The sequence below is a fragment of the Verruconis gallopava genome, assembly GCF_000836295.1.
Source record: "Verruconis gallopava strain CBS 43764 unplaced genomic scaffold supercont1.4, whole genome shotgun sequence".
NCBI lineage: Eukaryota > Fungi > Ascomycota > Dothideomycetes > Venturiales > Sympoventuriaceae > Verruconis > Verruconis gallopava.
The window spans coordinates 954,235-971,568 of NW_015622140.1; the positions used below are offsets into that span (position 1 = coordinate 954,235).

Sequence of the window (17,334 nt, forward strand, 5' to 3'; positions counted from 1 at the left end):
GTCACGCTCTACCGATCTGGACAAGTGATTGCAACACCTATCTTCTCGCCGTTCCACGCACTGCACGTTTGAAAGCCGGCTCCGCCTGCGAAAAGGTCGTCGGGGACCAAAGGCGGGAGGTCCAGCACGCTGGGTAACACCTGCGGCCCTCTGCAGCATGACCCACGCGTGCCAGCAGCTGGTGCAGAATACGTTGGATGTACACTCCCATGCCTGATTTGGGTATTCATTGTCTACAAGAAAACTGATGTAATGGTTACATATTGGACTTTCTGCACAAAACAACCAAAAGCTCATGCACCGTATACTCCTCGCAATGTAGAAAAGGGAGAAAGAATATCAAAGCAGTAAGAAGCAAGAGGACGATAAAAAAGAGCACGTCGCCCAGCCTATGAAGCAGTCTCTTCACTCAAACGCCCAGATGAACACCGTAGCCGGAATCGATCCCCATCGCGCTCGCAATGAATCGCTTGAACCTGTAGAGCCATGTCCGACTCTCCGCAGGACGGCAGTCGCCGCCTGTGGAGCGTCTAGTCCTCCCAGCTCTTCTCAACAGTCTCCCTCACGCGCTTGCTATACTCCTTCCTGTTCTCCTTGTACAGGTTGCTCGCCTCGACGTTCGCCGGCGACGAAGTGTTGGGGTCGTTTAGCAGACTACACAACAGAGTCAGCGCGTGCCCCGAAGCCACGCCGGATCGCCGTCTTCCGTGCGAAACCTACCTCTGAATGCTCGTCAAGATGGCCGCAACGTCGTACGTAGGACTCCACCGATTCTGCAGGATATCCAGGCACAGCTCTCCACTTGCGTAGACGTTCGGGTGGAACATGTGGCTGATAAACTTGACGCCGGGCGGCTTGTTCGGGTATGCCTCTTCGAAGTGCATGACGAGCTTGAACGTGCCGTCCTCAAACGGCGTGTCCTGTTGATCCAGACTTCTCAGCAATGGCCGTCGATCGTGGGGAATCTATGAATAACGTACCGCCGGGCCTATAATGACTGCATTCCACGTCATGACATTGTCGGGCACGGGTGACGCGGAGACGCCAGACGGGGGGTCGGTTTGGATGCGCTGTGACGCTGTCAGCAGTCCGTCCTTGTGTTTCTCGCACCTGTGTCTTTCTGATTCTCACCTTGAAGTCTCGCATGAGACGTCTTCTCGCGGGCGAGGACATCCTGAAGTCGAAGTTGTCGTGATGTTTTGGCGAACAACCACGGAGGTGGGGGAAATGCAACTAGAAGCTCGAGAACCTTCGGTTTGGCGCCGGCGGCGGAAGTAGGTTGAATCTCCGCGTCTGCAGCGAGACTGTGAAGATAAACGGGATTCCTTTGATAATGGTGAATTATCAATCGACTGTATAGTTGAACTTTGCAGCAAGTGGCGAGTAATGTGGTGATATAGGTGAAGAAGAGCGGAGCCGGGGTCGACTTAAAGGACGGGGAGTGGCACGTGACCCTTCATCACGATGGCGAGACATGTCCGTTCTTTTCCATGGGACCAATGAATTGTCTGAGTGACGGAACTAACAGCAGATGAATGGATTCATCGAGAAGAGTTTTTCGATTCATAATTCTACGGACCTGTTGCTCCTTTAAATACCCTTCCCGTTTTCTACATAGACAATTTGAAAAATTAAAAAGGTAGCCTCTCACGCCATCCTATGCAATTCCATCTATAAAGTACAAGCTGCAGGGCGATCCAGCATCACAGAATACATCATAATACAATCAAGAAGCTGTCGTGCACAATCTGTGCACTACCATGCTGGATTATCATTGCCCCAGCCTTGACGACCATTGCCACCACCCGAGCGGTGGGAGCCTCCGCTCCTAAGTCCTTGCAATCTCCCACCAGACCTGAGAGATGTTTCCTCAACGCCAATGTTGACGTTCTGCAGACCGTTCAAACGTAGCTTGGAAGCCAGTCCAGGAGGGACCTTAGGAGGCGACGACAGGCCCCATCCAAATCTGGACAGTCGAGCCAGGCTGTCGACAAGAAGCTGTTTTGTCGGTAGCCATTGATACACGCCCAGATACGCCCTGTATGTAGCAGATAGCAATGACGGATCTACGGATTTGACCGCATTGCCAACATCTGTTAGGACACCTGCAACAGGAGCCGGCAGCTGCGCAGGTGTCGTCATGTTGACATTGGCACTCTGCAGTGTATCGTCTGGCTGAATAGGCAGTCCGCGTAGCCGTTGTCGTGCTTCCGGCAATTCCACTTTGCTCAAGAACAGCCAGCCTTCACCTTCCTTGCCGGCACGTGCAGTCCGTCCAATGCGATGGATGTATGTCTCCGCATTCGACGGACAGCCAACCTGAATGACGTGCGTCACGTTGGGAAAGTCCATACCACGTGCCGTTACGTCAGACGAGAACAGCATCGCTCCGGGCAGTCTCTTAAAGTCCGCAGAGGCGCGCGTGCGTTGTGCCTGTGTGAGTTTGCCGTGAATCTCAAGCACGGGCGTCCTCGACAAAAACGCCCGTCCGTTTCGACTGGAACTCCTCAGGTTGTTGAAAATCGCCGTCGCCAGCGAAGTTTCTGCGGTCGAGTTGAAGAACACAATGGCTTTGAACGGCCTCGCATCTGGTACCTCCTCAGCCTTTCGTGTCTCTCGCATGGCTAGCTCGTACAGAGCGGGCATTAGGTTCTCAAAACCATCGGCCCGCACAACCTTCTGAGGAACGCGTTCCAGCGTCGGTGCATCGTCCTCTCTAATCGTCGAGACGAATTCATATCCAGGCTTAAGCACTTGCCGTGCGACGTGCAACACCTCCCTCGGCATCGTGGCGGAGAACATGAGCGTTTGCCGATCCTTGTCTTTTGGGTTCGGAAGCATGCCCATGATATCCTGGATTGAGGGCCAGAAGCCATCGTCCATCAGTCTGTCTGCCTCGTCAAGCACAAGGGCATCCAAGCCTGGTGCAGCAACTCCGCTCCAAGGGTCGCTGAGTATATCTCGCAAACGGCCCGGCGTCCCAACTAGGAGGTGGCAGCCCTGCCTCTGGGTTGCACGTAGCATCTGGCTTTTCATTGTGCCGCCTACAGCGGCTTGTACGATGACATTCGTGCCTCTGCACAGCTTCCTGGCCTCATCTGCAATCTGCTCAGCAAGCTCGCGAGTGGGCGAAATGATCAATGCGCGAATATCGGACGCAGTCGTCTGTCTCCAGCCAGAACGAGTGGCGAGGGACGGGTCGTTCTCCAGTATGCGCTGCAAGATCGGTAGCAGAAATGCAATGGTCTTGCCTGTGCCTGTCTTCGCCTGCGCGATGCTAGACGTTTGTCAGATCCACTCATTCCTTCGGAGACCCAATTGTACTCACATATCCGTACCGCGAAGCGCAGTGTTGATGGTTGCCGCCTGCACTTCCGTCATCGTCTCTATCCCCATGCGTTTAATTGCGTCGATGACATTTTGGTGCACCAACTGCCTATCAGCCAACTCTTGGAACTTTGTGAACCCATCTCCTGCAGGCGCTTCGGTCTCCTGAACGGCTTCCGCCAACGCCTGTTGCTGCCACCTGATCGCATTCGAGAAGCTCCTGGCCGGTACACATGACTTCAGCTGTGCCAGCCGGTTCAGATTCAAGGCCTGTGTTCTCGGCGCAGATGCCCGTGTCGCCGCCGATGACAGCGTTCGCGGAACGAATGCAGAATATCTTCTCAACGCTCCCAACATCCTGAAAAGTGTGCTACTACCGCCAAAACTGGCGTTGCCGCGGTTTGATGAACACAGTAAAGGATTGATATGTTGATTCAGAAAATCAGCACGAGCTAGTCGAAAAGGAATGGATGAAAATAAAAAAAACGTGAAGCCGCCAGCGATCGCAAAAGGAAAGACAGATACGTTTCTTGCCGCGACAGAGAAGTTTTTCAATCGGGCTTAGCGTCTTCGCACGAGTCAGGACAAGGTGGAAGCCACAAACCCCGACAGAAAAGAACCCCCAGCACGCGTGAAAGGGTGGGCGCCTCAAAGGTGGAGTTGGAGAAGAATGTGACTTATGTCCATAAAAATAATGAAAGCCAAGCTAAGCTACAGCACGGTTCCAAGTATGTTTTGTCGGCGCCTGGTTCTCGTCGCTGGAAGAAAATCTTCACCTTTTGGATATCTCCTGCTCGCCGGAAGCGTCCATGAACCAACCCATGAGGAAAGAAGGGACGAACAGTCAAACGCTAACTGGATCACATATAATCATCCTTGTTTTCAACACGCGCAGCACAATCCGCGAGAAACGCCCTTCGGCGACAAGGCAAAGGAAAAAAAAAAAAGAAAAACCTTTACTCTTCCTGATAGCTCAGCTTCCTCATCTCGCCCAGTCTGGTCCTCGCCGCGCTAAGTGCATTCTCCAACTTGAGAATCTCAACTTGCTGCTCCATCTCCTGAGTCTTCAGTTCATGTGCAGACAGCTTGCTGTAGTCCTCCGCGACTTCTCCGCGGTCACGCTGAGCAATGATGTCTTGTACCTGTCTGACAAGATTCCGGCAAGCAGCAGTGACGGCTCGTGATGCCGACTCGAGACGTTCTTGTGTCTTGGACATGAGAGAAGCTTTAACACGAGATGCGGCAACGAGTTGGGCGGTTGAAGCAGCAACGTCATTAGATGCGACGATGAGCTGCTCGTGCGAAGCGCGGCCGGAGATGACAGCATCGGCCGTCTCGATGAGTGTGTTTGTCGAAGTAGCCACGGCCTTGGCTGCTGAGATAAGACCCTGAGTCCAACGGTTATGCTTCTTGTAGAACTGTGTTCGAGAAGAAGAGCCACGGCCCTCTCGGACGATTTCCTGTTGAGAAGCAGTAGCTGCCTTGATAAGCTGTGCGATTGCGTTTGTAATCGCAATGGCTGCCTCGAGTATCGAACTGGGCTCAAGTTAGCACATCTTCCTTTGTTTTTTTTTTCTGGAAATGCATGGTACGCACTCGTGGATCTTCAGCTCGTAAGTGGAGTATCCACTGCGGTCCTTGTTCATCAACTTGTTCAAACGCTCGGCAGCCTTATCGATCGCTGCAGCAGCATTCGTTAGCTCACGATCGACGAGCTCGCCTAGGTCGCCGGACTGGTCGGTAAGCTTGCTCTTTGGTGCAAATGCGTCTGCGAGCTTGGATAGATTCTGCAGGCTAAGCTGCACGTCAGCATTGTCGTGGATAATGACCTCCTGCTTGCCCTCGTCATCAAGCGCAGCAAGTCTGAACGACTTCAGGTCGCGGAAGAATTTGATAGTGCCTTGTGCAGCCTTGCGCGCGCCATTGATAAGTTGGTCAGCCTTGCGCTCGTCTGACGCAAATCGGGTGAGACCCTTGGTATTAGAGAGAACATCCGCAATTGAGCCAGCGAAAGCGTTCACAGTGCGAATGATCTCCGAATGAGCACTGCTTGGGCCGTCAGCGATGAACTCGCGGAAGGCGCCAGAGAATTCCATAGCATTCTGTGCAGCTCTCTCGATCTGAGACAGCACAAAGGCTCCCGATGCGCTCTGGTTACCGGCGATCATGGACGAGTCGAGCTCGTAGAGTGCATCATCCACACGCTGTTCGCCGGCCGAGAGGACAGAGTCGATGATCTCGTTGATCTTGCGGATGTTGTCCAGGATCACGCTGTCCAGCTGGCCATCGATGGCCTGGTCATTGGCTTCTTGTCGCTGACGCATCTCATTCAACTCGATCAGCGTTTGGTCCATGCCAGCCTTGAAGACCTCCAGCTCTTCCTCCTTCTCGCGAAGTTGTCGCTCAAGGTCACCGTCGCCCTCACGCAATTGTCGTGACAGCTCTCTAAGCTGATTCTCCTTCTGTCGTAGTGCTTCCTCCAGATCTGCAATCTCACGGTTGTGACGATTGAGCATGGCCGAGAGCTCTGACCCTTTCCCACGCTCTGCGTTTTCCGCCTTCTCGAGGGCGAAACGGAGCTCACGCTGGAGCTTCTCAATCTCCTCGCGGTGATTGCCTTGTACTCGGTCCTTATCCAGCAGTGCTCTGTCGCGCTCACGGATCATGTTCGCAAGATCCAGGTTCTTCTGCTTCAACTCGCGCTGTAATTTCTCTCGCTGGTCAATGGCTTCTTGAGCAGACGCTGCCTTCGTTTGAATGCCCTTGAACTTCTGCAGCAGCTCAATGTGCTCCTTCCGCAGCTGCGAATAGAGCTTAGCAAGATTGTCGTACTTGGATCGCCACGTGTTCAGCTGCTCCTGCAAGGCACGAATCTGGTCGTCCTTTGACTGGTTCTGTTGGTTGTAGTTCGCCTGCAGAGAAGCCAATTCGTTCTCCAGCGCTTGAACACGACGATCATACTGCTGGAGCATCAACTGATCACGCTCGTATTGAGCACGAGCATTTAGATTCTCCCGCTCGAGTTCTGCCATTCGGCCATACGTCTGCTGGGCCATTTGATCACGCATAAGCTGCTCCTGCGCAAGTCGAGCCTGTTCTTCTTGCAGACGCTGTTGTCGCTCAAATTCTGCTTGTGCTTGTCTTTGCTGCTCTTCCTGCAAACGTAGCGCCTCCTCCAGTTGCGCCTGCAGTCTACGTTGCTCTTCGGCATATGCATCTTGTTCGCGAGCCTGTTGGTTCTTCCAAAATTCGTTGATCGGTTCAGGGTCGATATCGAGATTCTTCTTGGGGGTGGGTGGCTTCTCCACTTCGTTTTTGGGTCGGGATGGTAACGCGGGACGTTCTTCGTCTTCTGCTAGCAAGTTTGGTGGATCTTGAGGGAGTTTCGGTACCGTGATCAAGCTGGTCAGATAACGCAGCTGGCTGCACTCGTAGTAGAACTTGACAAGTCTGTAATGCTGCATGTCGTAACGTCCATGCAAGGGCTGCAACACCTCATCATCACCCAGCTGGACGTGCATGGCACGCAGCATGCTCGTCAGGAACTTGTAGATGCCATAACTTTCCTGCACGAGCGGCACCAAAGCCGATATGCGACATTCGCTATGTGCAGAATGAGGAATATGAGCGAAGATAAGCTTCTGGAAAGAGTCGATCTGGTCTTGAAGGACCATGAGATCAGAAATGGTTTCGTAGCTAGCAGCGATTAGAGCGGGCTAACTGCAAGGAGAGCTGAACACACCCTTCGTTTGGATCGTTGATGGACTTCAGACTGATGTACTCCTCATATTCAAACGTCCCTGTTGGCGATGTCAGCCCGTGTTTCCGGCAGGACGTAAGCTTGACGGACCGTTGAATTCTGGATGCTGGCGGTGAAACGCGAGTTTGGCCCTTAGGAAATAAATGTACTCATCAATGAGCTTTCCGTAGCCTGGACGCTGTAAGCCACCTGCCTATTGACCGCACATTAGCTTAGGATAGCAGATACCTCGAGCACCACCGCCTACGGAGCCTCGTCTCAAACTTTCCAGCCATCCAACGTTGGCCTGAGCTTCTTTGAGCACGATTGGGTGTCCCTCTTGCAGCACCTTGTGCACCGTGATGAGGGCTTTGAACGTCTGAACTTCGTCGGCAAGGATAGGCTGCCTGTGTGTCCATTGTCAGTGGGCCTTCATCGGCATGGACGTGCAGCGATGCAACGTACACTTTCATGCCCGACCAGAACGACTGCGACGACTTGTGGTCCCATGTATACACGATACATGCTCTTACGTGCTTGCCTGGTCAAATCTCAGTACATCCGCGATATCCTGTCGCTGCCGACGAACGTACGCTTCGGCGCTGTCTCGTCTGGGTGCCTTGTCAGTGATACCCCCGGTGACGAATGCTAGGGCGGTGTCGTACCGATGCTCGTGGCTTTCTTGATGTTGATGGCCAACTCCGACTCCTGCCTGTGTATTCTCACTCAGTATATGTCCGGTCACGCTGGCACGGCGAGCGCAGCCTTACTTTCCCATGTCCACGTTTCTGGTGGCCCCGTACATGGCCATGGCGGGCAGGTGTGCGTAACGTCAGGCAATGCGAAAGTAGAGCGCTAGAAAACAAGAATCAAAAGCGTATCAAACCAGGCAGCAAAGAAAACCAAAGCTGGAGATCTTTTTCTGTGCTGATGCTGAGCTTGCGTGTCACGGCGTCGAAGGGTCGAGTGAGCTGTTAGCTCGAAGGCTGGGGGGTTGACCGAAGAGCTTGGCGTTCGTTGGATGACGATCGTGGTGGCGTTTTTGCCAGCGCCTTCCGCCATGCACTTCACCAGTTCAAGATTCTTCAGCGACTGCAGCACGCACGTACGGCTTCTTCATCACGCATCTGGACTCTACCGCTGCGTATCGTGCACCTCGTACACCAGATCCACACGGCGGACTCTCCCATTCCTGAAAGCCGTGAAAACATGACACACGTTTAGTCACACGTCGTCAGGTAGGTGCACATCAGTTTTCCGCGCGCTTAAGCATGATGCAAGCTGGATCAACTGCTTCGATGACATGCCCATCCGAGACATCGAACTGATATTTGTGTCGTTGAAGAGTGCAATGCCCAAATTCTGCACATCCACATGTAACAAATTATGAGCGCCGCGTTTGCGTGCAGGTCCCAAGAGCGAAGTCTGCATGTGGCTCTTTCTGGTCGCTAGCTAGCATTTTACCAATCTGAACACTTCACCTTTGCGTATTTGGCATGGCTCCGAAAAATGGAGTACATATATGCTTGAACCTGTGCCGTCTCGCTGCCGCCAAAGCTCTGCCTTGCTCCAATCGACGAGCACGCGATACACTTGGATGTCTCGCTATTCCGCGGCAGTTTTCACAACCCTTCTAGCTGACTTTGACGGACTCTATCTCCCTTATTTCGCCAATCCGTTTCAGGGCTCCATAGCCCTTCTAAGGGCGGGCATGCTGATCTTGTTGCGCAGTCCACAAGAGTGATCCTCGGTCAGCCAGGGCATATGTTCGAGGAGATGGACAATGCTGCGCATGAGACAAAGAATTGATGTAGCTCCTAGTTGCGGGAACGTTATGAAGATTACAGTTCTGGGGTCGGTCTTTGGACGTTGACGTCTCCGCGGTTAATGAGGACAAGATGTTAACTGATTTGGAGGACATGTGTCCCACAGTTTGACCAGCCGCTCCCGACCAATACTTATATATGAACATTCTCCGTGATGAGCTTGACCATGACCTTCATTGCCACATCGAAAAGATAACTGCTCAAGTTGGAGACCTACCATGCTAAGGAGTACGACACTGGCGAATGTATTATTCGTTTAGAAGACTTACATTCAGGCAAGCAAGCAAGCAGGAACATCGGTTCGAGTACCAGATTGACAAGCAGCACACGGAGTATCCGACCCTCTAACTCACCCTGACAGTATATGTTACCGGCGCGAAGCGGACAAAATCCGAATCATCGGGTATCATGAGGGTCATCTGGCCATGTTTCGTAAGCCGAACGTGTACGCCACGATGCTGTAGCTTTCAAAGCCGGTAGCAAACATATTGTATAGCTCGTATCCACGAAGGGCATAATCTATCCTATGACGGGAGTGCGGGTATTTGCAACGAAGGTATCATTTACGCAAGGAGACCAGGCCTTGCTAAGATACAAAAATCTGCATCTTGGGAAAAGACGACCTAGAAGGTAAAGCAGGATCACAGCCATGCCCTTGATGATGAGGTCGGGCGAGCATGACTCGGCTATACCTCGAGTGTGTATGGAGCGAGCAACGCAAATGCCAAGGTTGACGCGGCGACGAGCGATTAGCGAGCACGTCAACAAGTCAGTTCCGGCGCCGGAACTAGCTGGATGGCAGCCATGATGGAGGTGCACGCATCTTCAACGATCTGGTCTCTTCTTCCTTTGCCATGAGAGCTATGCACAGTGTCTCGGTTGCCTGTACTCCGTAGTCTCCTGTGTTTATGTAGTGGATCAACACAGGGCGGCGAACTTAAAGGGCGACCCAATCACATGCCAGAGCGAGATGATGTAACACCAGGGTCGGAAGAGGCGCTCAGAGGCCTGTCGCGAAGTTTCTGGGCCGAAGACGGTTCCTGTTCGGAGCGAAAGACGAGCGTGAAGAGACCATAAGAGTCTGTCAACGAGCGTCGTGCTGGCACAGCGTCTGCGCAGTAACGGAGCGCCAACGGAGCAAGCGTACCTGGGATGCGACAGGACGCCAGAGCGAAGAGGAAGAGAGAGGCAAAAGGCAAAGCTACGCAGCATTGACGCAATCGACGACGGGACAGCGGGTGGATAACGGGTGGTAGCGCAGGGACGACGGCTTGCTTTCTGGTTGCTCAGTTGCTCGACGCTTTCGTCACACAAGAAAAAAAGTTGTCCAGGAGAGAGCCCGAGCCTGAGCCTGAGCCTGAGCCTGAGCCTGAGCCTGCGTCTGCACCGAGCACACGACCTGCTCAAAACACCGTGTTTTCTACGCTTCGCTCTCCCTCTCATCAGCACTGCAAATCTTTTGCTTCTCGAAAACTTCACAGCGAACGCTTTGCTCGGTCACTGCACACCTCGTCCATCGTCCAAGCGAGACTCTTGACCGTCTGTTGTCGTGTACTTCTCCGCAAGCACAATGTCTGCTGACCTCGATCTTCCTCCGCCTATCTCAGAGCAGCCCCAGGCTACCGCCGCCGCTGCTGCTGATGATGCTGCTGCTGCTGCTGCTGCCGCCGTGCCCGAGTCGTCTGTCGCTGAACAGGTAGACGGCAGCTCTGCGTCAAACGGAAACTTGGCGGATACTCTCGTCAATAGTAAGGTGCGTGTGAGAGAAAAATAGAGGGAAGCCACAGGATGCGGGCGCAGACACATGTACTTGTTCACGACCATTTGTTCACGGTGTCCAAGTACATGTGTTAGCCTGGCCGAATGCGAGGGCCCTGGGTCGTGGAGTCTCGCTAATGCACATGCAGTTCCAAGCCCGAACGCCTCTCTTATCATCACACAGTCCAGCTGCTGCTCTCCACTTGATCTGTCCACCAAAACAAAATTCCTTCACACACCTCTCTCTCTGACCACGTCCAACAACAGCTGCCAAACAAGCCATGGATACCGTCGGCAACCATCCAGTCACGCAGAGTGCCAAGGACACCGTAGTAAATGGTTGGGTCAGTCTCTCGTTTGCACCGCTGAGGCAGCAACCCCTTGTCTGGCCGTGTCTCGTACTGACAGCTTGCAGTTTGCTTGCACCGATGTTCAAATCATTGGGCGTGCTGACGGTGCCTGATTAGGTCCTGTAGGCCAGAGCGTGCAAAAGGAGACCGCAAAGACGTCGTCCGAGTTCAAAGATCTGGCCGCTGCGAGACAAACTCCAGACACGCCGGCCGCCACTGGCCAGCCGTTGACTCGTACGTACCTTTCTGGTGGACTGGAGATGGATCTTGATGCTGATGTTGCATAGACTATCACTCGATGTTCTACCGATTGTTGAGTGTCAGTTTCCAATGACCAAACTCGCGCCTCCCGTCGTCATTTGCTCACAGTAGAACAGTGGAAGAACCCTCGCGCGACAACCATCACCTTCCTTGCGACCGTAGCCTTCATCTTCGCTGCTCGATACCTCAATGTTATTCGATATACATTCAAGGCACTGTACCTCGTGCTTGGTGGTAAGACCGACCTCAATCATCTTCCCACGCTCTTTTTGACAAAGTTGCAGTGACCGCCGCATCCGAGGTTGCTGGCCGACTGGTGCTTGGTGAGGGCATCGCCACCAAGTTGCGACCAAAGAAATACTTTGTCATTCCCAAGGAATCCCTTGAGCGTCTTCTGGACGATGTCGAACAGCTGATCAATTTCTTTGTTATCGAGTTCCAGCGTGTGGTGTTTGCCGAAAACATCTGGGCCACCTTCCTCGTACGTGCTGCCATGCCTTCTCCACATCCTACCGCGTCACTAATCATTGCGTCAGGCTTTCATCTCCTCTTTTATCTCTTACTGGCTAATCAAATGGCTTCCTCTGTGGGGCCTTGCCCTTATCTTCGATGTCTTCCTTTTCATCGGACCTCTCATCTACATCAAGAACCAGGCCATCATCGACCAGCACCTCAGCCACGCTAAGGAGGTTGCCTCAGCGCAAGCAAGTCAGGTTCGCGAGATCGCTGCACAACACACTGGTCGTGCTACCGAATCGCTCAAGGGCTACACTAGCGAGTACACCAAAAAGGCGCAAGAGATGATCGGACAAGCCAGAGGAAAGGCTAGTGGTGTTCAGGCGAGCGACCTTCCGAACGCACCGAAGGATGAGCCCGTCGCAAAGGCTTCCGAACCTGAGCCGGTTCCAGCTTTGTGAACAATATGCTCTCTACCCGAAACGTAATTGCCAACGACCGAAGCATACCCCTTCCACCTTTCTTCCACCATACCATGATAATGAGGAGATGAATGGACTATGTAATGATGGTTGAAAATTGAACGAACGACGGCAAACTTGGGACGATGGATGACGGAGAGGCGTTTCTTCCTGCACCTTGTTTTGGAATCGTCACGAAACTCTTGTCTTCCATGCCTGAAATCCCTTTTTCCACACTTCCCCTCCTTCTGCTTGGGCGCGATTTGGAAGCGAGCGATTTTCTCAAACCTTGTATTTGGGGAGCGGAGCGACCTTTCTCGCCGAAATTGTATTATTCTATTGCTCCTCCTGTTAAAATTTTTCTATTGCAGGACAACCGTATTGGGAGTTTTCCTAGGAAAAGCCAAGAACTGTGTCGAACAACGAAGGAGAGCGGCTTTCGATAGGATAGTACATAGCATCGCGTAAGCATTATTTGGTGCGTGCACTTTAAACTTTTTTTTAGAGATTTGTTTTGAATTCTTGCGACTTCCATCTCCGTCTAGTCGTACATTACTTTGATTCATATATATCACATACTCTATCATAAGGCATGTTCCAGAACAATGTACGCAAATTTGCAAGCCGTGAACCTCTCGTTTTCCAGTCAAGATCTTGCTCTTTCCAAATTAAAACCAAAACTATCTCAATCAGAACGTACAGGACGAAGAAAGGAACGGAATGCGGTATTTAGCGTGTCCCATGTGCTCAACCGAGGAAAATCTAGGCAAGAGCAACAACCGCGCCAGCCAGGCCGAGGGCGAGAGCGTGGATGCTCTTCCCGCTGATGGCACCGCCTGTGGCTTGAACAGGTGCTGGGATGGTGACAGATGGCTGGGTCGAACTGGGTGACAAGGTCGGCTTCCAGCTCGAGTTCAGCGTCGTGGCGCTGGACGAATGTTGAGCGGAGCCAGTGCCCATGCTCTTGTACGTTGATTTGGAAGAGGGAACGACGGGCGGCACTGAAGTCGTCAGGCACGGCGTCGACGACGGAACCACAGGCTGCACCGGCGTCGACGACCTCGTGGTGGACGGCGTGCTCACGTTGGCCCATCGAGACGACGGCGTCACCACCGGGAAAACAGGCTTGCTCGACGCAGCAGGCGGCGACGGCTTGGTGCAGTTGCAGTCCTCGCTTCCGGAGTCCATGACCCACGGGCCCGAGCCGCCGGACGAGCCCTGTGAGGTGGCGGAGCATGCGGCGTCGCCAGAGGAGGGCGACGTTTGCGAGCAGGTTGCGCTGCCGCCGCACAAGGACACGGCGCCGACGCCGTTGGTGCACGTCACGAGAAGGCCCGACGCAGGGCCGACGCAGAACGTGCCGGACGGTTTGGGGCACTTGATGGTCTTTTCGCCAGCATTGCTAAATCTCAAAGTCAGCTAGGGAGGTTCTTCCAATACTTTTGTTGAAATAATTGTTCTTTTCTTTCTGTTTCTAGATGAAGCCTCAAGTCCATCCTTTGACGAGCGGGAAAAGGGGGAGGCTCACTATGAAAGCTGTGCGTTTGCGAAGAGAGTGAGAGTCGAGGCGACGATAGCGAGCGACTTCATCTTGAACGCGAAAGAGTGCGGGCTCTGCACAAGGCTGCACGCGAGGCTGGGTATGACACGTGAGGCTGCGTACCCACGGAGAACACGAGGTCGCAAAGCACGGACGGGGTACTGATCACGAGAGACTGCTCGAGAAGAGAAGACGATGAAGAAGATGAAGAAGCGAAAGGAGAAAAGATCTCTGGGATGAAGAACAATTGCCATGCGTTGGCCATGGGCAATATATTGTTGCTCCAAACCCGCAGAGGTCGGTCGGTCTCTGGGACAGCTGAAGTCAGCTTGTCACAAGCCGGCCACAGCTAAGGCAGAATTCGAAATTCATGCATCATCCATATGCACGTACCAGCCCGCGAGATGGGTTCCTAGAGGATGCGAAGTTCGACGACTGGATCGCGGAGAAATGTGCGTGGTGGCCAGAGGCTGGTAGCATGCGGAGACGGTGGCTGGAAGGACAAGCGCTAAGCCCGACATGGGCTAGCGCGTCCGGCTGCCACAGTCGCTACCGACCGCATGCATTTGCAACTCGATCCTCTGGCAAGGTTCCCCACAGATTAGAATGTGTTTTGACCAGAGTCGTCGCTGTTTTGAGGCTCAAACGGTTCGCTGACGGCCTGAAACAGGCAGAGATCGGCAGAGATCAGCAGAGCACCGGCATGTCGTAAAATTTCTGTGCATCGAAATGATGAAAGCAAGCGATAACTTGCGCCAAAAACCTTTGGTTCAATGAAGCGTTTCCGTTCCCAATTTCTCAGCCCGTAGCATACATTGTTTATTCGTAAACAAAAGCCCGATACTTTTAAATAGTGTACTTGAATCCGGCCTCGCTATCTTCAATCTTCAGCTCACCACGTTCAACCTTACGGTTGTCAATCTTGAACTTGATGGTCAAGGCTATGACAATGGCAATGATGATGAGCTGCGACGTGACACAGGCCCACAAGCCCGGACGATAGCCGGGAGAATCTTGCTCCCTAAACACAAGTGACCCAATGATACCACCAACACCGCCAAAACCTACAAGGGTTGCACTGCAGAACGCTCTCTTCCAGTGACCTCGGATATCTGTGAGAAACATCAGCATGGGCTGCACCTAAATAAAGATCTGAGGAAGATCCGTACTGTTGGCTTGATAGGTCATGCAAGCAGGCACGTTGGCATTGGCGCCCATACAGACAAGGAACACACCGAAGTATCGAACGCCAACATTTTCGACCCAGCCAATCAATGGAAGTCCGACAATGGCGATGACGGAGTTCAACAAGATGATCGGTCCGCGTATGTGGTACTTGTCACCAATGTAGCCTGTGGTATACCTAAACCATGATTAGTACCGGGCAGCACCCATCCTTTGAAGCTCGACAAGAAACTTAGTTGTTCGACGGCCGCTCAGGCTCTTGAGATACGTAAACAAAAGAAAGAAAGGTGGGTTCACTTACATCCAGATGCCCGCGGCTCCGTACGGCGGGGCCACCAGACATTGTGACTTGCCGACAGAGAAACCCATCCCAATGCGAAGGATGATGGGCAAGAAGTAAGCCAGCGCATAGGTGACTGTGGTGGTCATGCCGAAGATCCATGCGAATCCCCAGATTTTGAGGTCCAGGCCAGCGCCGAGGAACTTCTTCCAGTTGAAAGGTTCGCCGTGAGCATCGCCACGATCTTGGTCGACGCGAGCCATGACCATCTTGGTTTCGCGCTCATTCAAGAAGTGCCAGTTCTTGTGAGCGTCGTCTGGAAAGCCGACAATGAGGAAGTAGCCCAAAATGCCAATGACGCATGTGAGAACACCCTCGATGATGAAGATCCACCGCCAGCCTCTGTATCCCTCGAGACCGTCCATTTGCATCAAACCGTATGCTAAGATGCCCGCACAAGCAGACGCAAGCGAGCCGATGAAGTAGAAGACGCTGTAGCGTTTGTGCATATCGTATCGGGTATACCAGGTGCTGCACTGGTCAGTCGCGTTTTTTCGAAGGGAAACAGGGTTCGTCTTAGGGCGTGTATTTACCTAAGCAAGTAGACGCAGCCAGGGAAAAACCCAGCTTCCAGTATTCCGAGAATGACACGAAGAGCCGCCAAGCTGTGGTAGTCTTTGACAAATCCCATACCTACGCGACGTGTCAGCACGAGCGTGTAGGCACAACATCACACAGGGAGAGTAACGCTGAGTCAACCGAATCGGATCAGAGATTTCGGGCAGGGCTCGTTCCATTACTTACCAATCATGACCGCACCCCATCCTACGGTGATACCGGCGAGATGATTTCGTGGTCCCAGATAACGGATAACGACGGTGGATGGGAACTGGAAGACGATGTAGGTTGCGAAGAAGACCAGAGTGACGACAGAGTAGCGCGAGACTCCTCCCATCAGAACGTTGAGCTTCAACTCCGCAGTCATGCCCGCGATAGCGGCAGCAGAAAGGTTGGTTCTGTCCATGAGAGAGATGCAGTACATGAAGCCAACCGTTGTGACAAGACGTCTGTCGACGCGATGCTTGACTTTCTGGATCTCCTCCTGAGTAAACTCGGCAAGGATGTTTTCCTCGCTGGTATTCCTGGTGATGTCTTTGGAAAGAGAACGATCCAGGTGCTCAACACCGGACTTCTCCATGTCTACGCCCGTCGACATTGTGATGATACCAAATTCAGGCACGACAGAGACACAAAGCAGAAGGTTGCGGTTGGATTCAGAGGCAAGGAGACCGCGGTCGCGAAACTTTTATGTGCGCGTGGATCTCGTCCAAATATTAGTCCGCGGCTGATCAGATTCCCTTTTGTGATCCACCTGCTTTCCACGTTCTTGGTTGCCAAGCTATTTCTCGTCGAGAACAGGCTGAGCTAGTCCCATGAGGTGAATATCCCCGTTGTGCCTGCGAAGGCAAATTGCATTGCCAAGAGAACTGTCTCCATGGTCTACTGAATAGTTGCATCTTGGCTGCCTCCAGAACACAGCGGATCCTGAATATGGCCGCGTCCCGGCCCTTGATACGAGCCAGTGAAATATGAGCGTGGTTCGATAATGGCTCAGTGAAAACAATTGCCGAAGTCTCTTAAGCTGTCCGCCAAGGATCTTAGAACAGCTTCTCCTACTGCGCAATCCGGGGTTGGCTCCATCAAGACTGCTTGGCCAACCCCACAATCGGGCTCGTGCCATGGGCCTAAATCTCCCCAGCATCCGCATTTTCGCGTGACCTTGCGGGGTAAGCGTATCTGTGCTGTTGGAAATCTACCGCGGCTCGACCGAAAGCGGTTTCCATCCCGTCGATGCTGTCGCTCACATTGTTGAGAGCAGGCGCATTAGTTTTAAATTTAGCTCGCTCGCTGTGCAGGTGCATTTTCGGCAGGACCGATACGGGTTGTCTCGAAGCTCCACGCGTGGTGCGATATCCGACGGCTGGTCTGCGACATGGCCTGCTCATTGGTGTTGGCACTTTTCGTTGGCCCGATCATTTGTATCAATCTTGTGAGATGACGGGGCATCATTATCCGTAAACGACTATCCAGTCCACTGTTATCGCATCCATTAGACCGCGGTAGCTTGCACAAAACCTGCACCTGTAGGAA

The 17,334-nt window shown here is 52.9% G+C and overlaps 6 protein-coding genes across 7 annotated transcripts; 1 reads left to right on the plus strand and 5 right to left on the minus strand.

Moving 5' to 3' along the window:
- Positions 1-37: 37 nt before the first annotated feature.
- PV09_01778 (ubiquitin-conjugating enzyme E2 2) lies at positions 38-1,549 on the minus strand. The gene is made up of 4 exons (XM_016354720.1): positions 1,132-1,549; positions 981-1,070; positions 721-920; positions 38-654 (listed from the first exon to the last, which is right to left on the minus strand). The coding sequence occupies exons 1-4, from the start codon at positions 1,171-1,173 to the stop codon at positions 531-533; spliced, it is 456 nt and encodes a 151-aa protein (XP_016217732.1). The 5' UTR covers positions 1,174-1,549; the 3' UTR covers positions 38-530.
- On the minus strand, positions 1,541-3,827 carry PV09_01779 (uncharacterized protein). The gene is made up of 2 exons (XM_016354721.1): positions 3,329-3,827; positions 1,541-3,277 (listed from the first exon to the last, which is right to left on the minus strand). The coding sequence occupies exons 1-2, from the start codon at positions 3,682-3,684 to the stop codon at positions 1,756-1,758; spliced, it is 1,878 nt and encodes a 625-aa protein (XP_016217733.1). The 5' UTR covers positions 3,685-3,827; the 3' UTR covers positions 1,541-1,755.
- Positions 3,828-3,987: 160 nt separating this feature from the next.
- On the minus strand, positions 3,988-8,070 carry PV09_01780 (uncharacterized protein). The gene is made up of 9 exons (XM_016354722.1): positions 7,837-8,070; positions 7,732-7,778; positions 7,660-7,677; positions 7,532-7,607; positions 7,316-7,473; positions 7,178-7,258; positions 7,070-7,127; positions 4,924-7,023; positions 3,988-4,863 (listed from the first exon to the last, which is right to left on the minus strand). The coding sequence occupies exons 1-9, from the start codon at positions 7,875-7,877 to the stop codon at positions 4,284-4,286; spliced, it is 3,159 nt and encodes a 1,052-aa protein (XP_016217734.1). The 5' UTR covers positions 7,878-8,070; the 3' UTR covers positions 3,988-4,283.
- Positions 8,071-10,246: 2,176 nt separating this feature from the next.
- Positions 10,247-12,768, plus strand: PV09_01781. 2 transcript variants are annotated; one of them, XM_016354724.1, is made up of 7 exons: positions 10,247-10,645; positions 10,800-10,989; positions 11,118-11,234; positions 11,288-11,319; positions 11,378-11,495; positions 11,546-11,742; positions 11,798-12,768. In XM_016354724.1, exons 2-7 carry the CDS (start codon positions 10,932-10,934, stop codon positions 12,176-12,178), a joined length of 903 nt encoding a protein of 300 aa, XP_016217736.1. In that variant the 5' UTR covers positions 10,247-10,645; positions 10,800-10,931; the 3' UTR covers positions 12,179-12,768. The 2 variants fall into 2 exon arrangements, with proteins under 2 accessions (XP_016217736.1, XP_016217735.1); XM_016354723.1 differs by having other exon boundaries at positions 10,247-10,640; positions 10,918-10,989.
- On the minus strand, positions 12,690-14,152 carry PV09_01782 (uncharacterized protein). The gene is made up of 2 exons (XM_016354725.1): positions 13,707-14,152; positions 12,690-13,580 (listed from the first exon to the last, which is right to left on the minus strand). Exons 1-2 carry the CDS (start codon positions 13,970-13,972, stop codon positions 12,941-12,943), a joined length of 906 nt encoding a protein of 301 aa, XP_016217737.1. The 5' UTR covers positions 13,973-14,152; the 3' UTR covers positions 12,690-12,940.
- Positions 14,153-14,564: 412 nt separating this feature from the next.
- Positions 14,565-16,399, minus strand: PV09_01783 (uncharacterized protein; the record flags this gene model as incomplete). Its single annotated transcript, XM_016354726.1, has 5 exons — positions 14,565-14,830; positions 14,888-15,081; positions 15,205-15,714; positions 15,777-15,876; positions 15,988-16,399. 5 exons carry the CDS (start codon positions 16,397-16,399, stop codon positions 14,565-14,567), a joined length of 1,482 nt encoding a protein of 493 aa, XP_016217738.1.
- Between the last annotated feature and the right edge of the window lie 935 nt (positions 16,400-17,334).